The sequence below is a fragment of the Hyla sarda genome, unplaced genomic scaffold, assembly GCF_029499605.1.
Source record: "Hyla sarda isolate aHylSar1 unplaced genomic scaffold, aHylSar1.hap1 scaffold_545, whole genome shotgun sequence".
Classification (NCBI taxonomy): Eukaryota; Metazoa; Chordata; class Amphibia; order Anura; family Hylidae; genus Hyla; species Hyla sarda.
The window spans coordinates 10,126-16,002 of NW_026610556.1; the positions used below are offsets into that span (position 1 = coordinate 10,126).

The 5,877-nt window shown below is 40.4% G+C and overlaps 1 protein-coding gene across 1 annotated transcript; it reads right to left on the reverse strand.

Annotated features, from left to right (window-relative positions):
* Window positions 1-270: 270 nt before the first annotated feature.
* On the reverse strand, window positions 271-2,428 carry LOC130339559 (zinc finger protein OZF-like). Its single transcript, XM_056554036.1, has one exon. The coding sequence runs from the start codon at window positions 2,404-2,406 to the stop codon at window positions 781-783; it is 1,626 nt and encodes a 541-aa protein (XP_056410011.1). The 5' UTR covers window positions 2,407-2,428; the 3' UTR covers window positions 271-780.
* Between the last annotated feature and the right edge of the window lie 3,449 nt (window positions 2,429-5,877).

A 5,877-nucleotide genomic window follows, 5' to 3' on the forward strand; every position in this document is an offset into this window, starting at 1 on the left:
ATAATAATAATAGACAGGACACTACAGTCTACTCCTCCTGTATAATAATAATAATAGACAGGACACTACAGTCTACTCCTCCTGTATAATAATAATAATAGACAGGACACTACAGTCTACTCCTCCTGTATAATAATAATAATAATAATAATAGACAGGACACTACAGTCTACTCCTATAGTATAATAATTGTAATAATAATGATGATGGAATGATCCTCATAAAGCCCCGTTTACCAAAAAGTAAAGTTCTAGGAGTCAGAATTTGGCGATTTAAAGAATTTTAATTTATTTAAGCTTACATATGCTATAAATTGTGTACGGGTGTATCCGCACTGATTTGCAGAAACAAAATCCTTTCTGCCTCCTCCAGAGGATCCACACTGTCCCTGAAAGGTAAATCAAAGCTTCCCTCTAATTTCATTCTTTAGTGAGTGTTCTTCACACTGCAGCCTTTAACTGTCCAGTTGTAGTTTTGAAATGGTTGAAGGCCCCCGGGTCATCCAAAACTGTTCTAATCAATGACATGTGACAGCAGATCCTTAATTATTTTTGTATTGTCATCTGATCCATATTGGTATTATTGCACTATTGTGTGATGGGTCCACGTAACGCTCTAAATCCCAACACTGAATACCTTTAGTGGTGTACGTGCAGTGGGTGGGGCTCTGAGGTGGCCCATGCACTGTTTTGATTTTTAGGTTAAAGAGGCGCATGTGGAATTGTGAAGACAGAGGAGCGGTAATGAGGCAGGGAAATTATTTATGCTTGTTTTTTAGTTTTACACTATGGTCACTGTAAATATGGATTCCACAGTGTGAGTTCTCTCATGTTTAACAAGATCTGATTTATACATAAAGCATTTCCCACATTCTGAACAGGAGTGTGGCTTCTCTCCTGTGTGAATTCTCTCATGTCTAACAAGATAGGATTTAAATGGGAAACATTTCCCACAATGTGAACATGAAAATAATTTCTCTCCTGTGTGAATTCTCCCATGTCTAAGAAGTTCAGAGTTATTTACAAAACATTTCCCACATTCTGAACATGAATATGGCTTCTCTACTGTGTGGCATCTCTGGTGTATAATAAGCTCTGATGTATTTGTAAAGAATTTGCTACATTCTGAACATGAATACGGCTTCTCCCCTGCGTGAATTAGCTGATGTTTAACAAGATGGGATTTTTGTGTAAAACATTTGCCACATTCTGAACATGAATGTGGCTTCTCCCCTGTGTGACTTTTCTGATGTCTAGCAAGCTGTGATTTCTTTGTAAAACATTTGCCACATTCTGAACATGAATAGGGCTTCTCTCCTGTGTGAATTCTCTGATGGTGCCTTAATTTGTCTTTAGTAATAAAACATTTTGCACATTCTGAACATGCATACGGCTTATCTCCTGTGTGACTTCTTTCGTGTATTACAAGAAGTGATTTACAAGTAAAACATTTCTCACATTGACAACATGAATATGGCTTCTCTCCTGTGTGACTTCTCTCATGTCTAACAAGGTTGGATTGCTGTGTGAAACATTTTCCACACTGTGAACATGAATATAGCATCTCTCCTGTGTGAATTCTCTTATGTCTAGCAAAATAAGATGGATCAGTAAAACATTTCCCACATTCTGAACACGAATATGGCTTCTCACCTGTGTGAAGTCTCTCATGTTTAACAAGACTTGATTGTTGTGTAAAACATTTTCCACATTGTGAACATGAATATGGCTTCTCGCCTGTGTGAATTCTCTTGTGTTTAACAAGACTGGATTGTTGTGTAAAGCATTTCCCACATTCTGAACATGAATATGGTTTTTCCCCTGTGTGAATTCTCTCGTGAATAACAAGACTGGATTGTTGTGTAAAACATTTCCCACATTGTGAACATGAATATGGCTGCTCTCCAGTGTGACTTCTCTCTGGTATAACAAGATCTGACTTAATTACACTTTCAGAATATAAATGTGGCTTCTCTCCTGTGTGAATTTTCTCATGTAGAGCAAGCCTGGATTTTCGTGTAAAACATTTCCCACATTCTAAGCATGAAAATGGCTTCTCCCCTAAATGAATTCTTCGGTGTCCAAAAAGACCTTGTCTTCTTGTAAATTGTTTTCCACATTCATCACATTGAAACCTTTTCCCCCCTCTCTGACCTGTCCTTGTGGTAACAATGTGTGGTTGGTGGGAAGGTTCCCCATGATCAGGGGGATTATTATAGGATAGATCTGGATGGACATTAGGGGTAAGAAGGTCTTCTACTGAGGAGCGCTCCATGATCCCTCCATCTTCTCCTGAGGAGCGCTCCATGATCCCTCCATCTTCTCCTGAGGAGCGCTCTATAATCTCTCCATCTTCTCCTGAGAAGCGCTCCATGATCCCTCCATCTTCTCCTGAGAAGCGCTCCATGATCTCTCCATCTTCTCCTGAGGAGCGCTCTATAATCTCTCCATCTTCTCCTGAGAAGCGCTCCATGATCCCTCCATCTTCTCCTGAGAAGCGCTCCATGATCCCTCCATCTTCTCCTGAGAAGCGCTCCATGATCCCTCCATCTTCTCCTGAGAAGCGCTCCATGATCTCTCCATCTTCTCCTGAGAAGCGCTCTATGATCTCTCCATCTTCTCCTGAGAAGCGCTCCATGATCTCTCCATCTTCTCCTGAGAAGCGCTCCATGATCCCTCCATCTTCTCCTGAGAAGCGCTCCATGATCTCTCCATCTTCTCCTGAGAAGCGCTCCATGATCTCTCCATCTTCTCCTGAGAAGCGCTCTATGATCTCTCCATCTTCTCCTGAGAAGCGCTCCATGATCCCTCCATCTTCTCCTGAGAAGCGCTCCATGATCCCTCCATCTTCTCCTGAGAAGCGCTCTATGATCTCTCCATCTTCTCCTGAGAAGCGCTCTATGATCTCTCCATCTTCTCCTGAGAAGCGCTCCATGATCCCTCCATCTTCTCCTGAGAAGCGCTCTATGATCTCTCCATCTTCTCCTGAGAAGCGCTCCATGATCTCTCCATCTTCTCCTGAGAAGCGCTCCATGATCCCTCCATCTTCTCCTGAGAAGCGCTCCATGATCCCTCCATCTTCTCCTGAGAAGCGCTCCATGATCCCTCCATCTTCTCCTGAGAAGCGCTCCATGATCTCTCCATCTTCTCCTGAGAAGCGCTCTATGATCTCTCCATCTTCTCCTGAGAAGCGCTCCATGATCTCTCCATCTTCTCCTGAGAAGCGCTCCATGATCCCTCCATCTTCTCCTGAGAAGCGCTCCATGATCTCTCCATCTTCTCCTGAGAAGCGCTCCATGATCTCTCCATCTTCTCCTGAGAAGCGCTCTATGATCTCTCCATCTTCTCCTGAGAAGCGCTCCATGATCTCTCCATCTTCTCCTGAGAAGCGCTCCATGATCTCTCCATCTTCTCCTGAGAAGCGCTCTATGATCTCTCCAATGAGGTTTCCCTCAGAATTCTTCCTGGGATTTCCTGTTAAGATAGAAAGGATTGTAAGACTTGAGTCAGACTGAGCGATCTTGGGCTGGAGACGCACACGCAGTTATTTACGCAGTTTCTGACAGTGGATACATAAGAGAGGAGAGGGGGATATCCTTAACACTTTTTTTCCTTTTGGATCCACAGATATGTATAGAAATGTAAAGTCATATAAACCTCCAGACACGGACCCCCTAGTGAGTGCCGCCATTGTGGGCAGGCCCGCGGCATAATAAAACACACATATGGCGCCAATGTCCAATGATTCAGGAATTCTGGTAAGTTATGGTTTATTGTTCCTACTCATTCAGTGAATATGTTGTCTAGATTTTTTTTACATTAATATGAAGGCAGCCATATTGCCTGATGAACAAGCCCCATGAACACAGACACAATGAGCATCTCCACACCATGGGCGAGATTCATCAAGACCTGTGATAAGGAAAAGTTGACCAGTTGCCTATAGCAACCAGATTTGATGGGTTGCTATGGGCAACTCAACAACTTTTCCTCTGGACAGGTTCTGATAAATCCCCCCTGTATTCTTTATATTGGACAGACCTGTAAGCTGCTTTGTAACCTGTGAAGAGGTGAATTTACAGGGAGGGGGAGGCTGAGTGCCTATTGACTTCTCTATCTACAAGTAGGTGAAAACTGAGCTCTTATCTTCTATCTACAAGAAGGGGGAGGTTGAGCTCCTATTGTCTTTATCTACAGAGAGGAGGAGGCTGAGCTTCTATTGTCTTCTCTATCTACAGGGAGGGGGAGGCTGAGCTCGTATTGTATTTTCTATCTACAGGGAGGAGGCTGAGCTTCTTTTGTCTTCTCGATCTACAGGGAGAAGGGGGGCTGAGCTCGTATTGTCTTCTCTATCTACATGGAGGGGGAGGCTGAGATTTTATTGTCTTCTTTATCTACAGGGAGGAAGAGGCTGTGCTTCTATTGTCTTCTCTATCTAGTGGTAGAAGGAGGCTGAGCTTTTATTGTCTTCTCTATGTACAGGGAGAAGGGGGCCAAGCTCCTATTGCCTTCTCTACGTACAGGGAAGAGGCTGAGCTCCTATTGTCTTCTCTATCCACAGGGAGAAGGAGGTTGAGCTTCTATTATCTTCTCTATCCACAGGGACGAAGAGGCTGAGCCTGTATTGTCTTCTCTATCTCCTGGTGCCACCTCTCACTGTAATGCTGTACAGATCTCTCCCCAGTAGACTCCTCCTTATAATCACAGACACAACAGGAAGTCTCCGCTTAGTGGTCAGAATGAAAACGACAAGAATTCCAGATTATTTTAGAATATAGATCGTAAAATGGAAAATTAGAGAAAAACAAAAAATATTAAATATGTTTAACATAAAACTTCATTTTATTACAAGATGGAGGCTCACATTATGCTTAAATCGTCCTTTACTACTTCAAGCAGCAAACAAAGAGTTAATATATGGTTGCTGTATAGAAAATATGTAAATTAGGTTCCGTAGGTAACCAATCACTGCACAGTCCAGTATTACAACAACTCAACAGGTAAATCCACTTTCTCATTCTTTGCTGCTTCAGCTAAGATAAGTAATTTATTTATATATATATATATATATATATATATATATATATATATATATATCTGTCAATATACAATTATTTCCACTGTCAGATTAGTGTATTGGATATCATTTTGTTGTTTTCTGATTAATATTTTATTTCCTATTATTTGTAATATATATTTTATTGTCTTTTTTTTATCTTTATTTCATTATTCTCAATATTTTCTTTATTTTCCATCATATGCCTTTTGCCCATTGTTATCATAATTACATTATCACTTCCTCCGTTTTAATCCCCCTTTTAGCTACTGAGCACATAGTATTTATACCGCTATATACTTTACCTCAGACACAGCTCCGCCCATGTCATCGAGGTCACGCGCTCAGCTGGTGATCAGCTGTGTTTCGCACACTTCCTCTTTTCACCTCAGACGCGGCAGTTTTCTCGCTTCTGTCCTGTCAGGCTTAGACAAGGGTCTCAGTGGTGCTCGACTTACCTTCTATTTCTGGTAGTCTGGCGCCATCTCCTGACCAAATTTCAGATCTGTCATCTGTATCCTTTATGGTCGTTTCCATCAATTTATATATTGTTTAACTAATACCTCATGATTCATTTTATTGTTTGATTCAATATTAGTTTCATAATTTAATATATAATTCATTAAATAATAATAAAAAAAATTATATATATATATATACACACACACACACATACATTATTATAATTAATTGTTGGTGTGTATATATATATATATATATATATATATATATATATATTATACACACACATTTTATCATTTCATCTTTTTATCAATTAATAATTTTTACTTTATTAATATATATATATATTTATATATTAGT

Excerpts from the sequence above, each read along its gene's own strand:
- LOC130339559 (XM_056554036.1), bottom strand. The coding sequence starts at position 2,406 with ATGGAGCGCTTCTCAGGAGAAGATGGAGGGATCATGGAGCGCTTCTCA.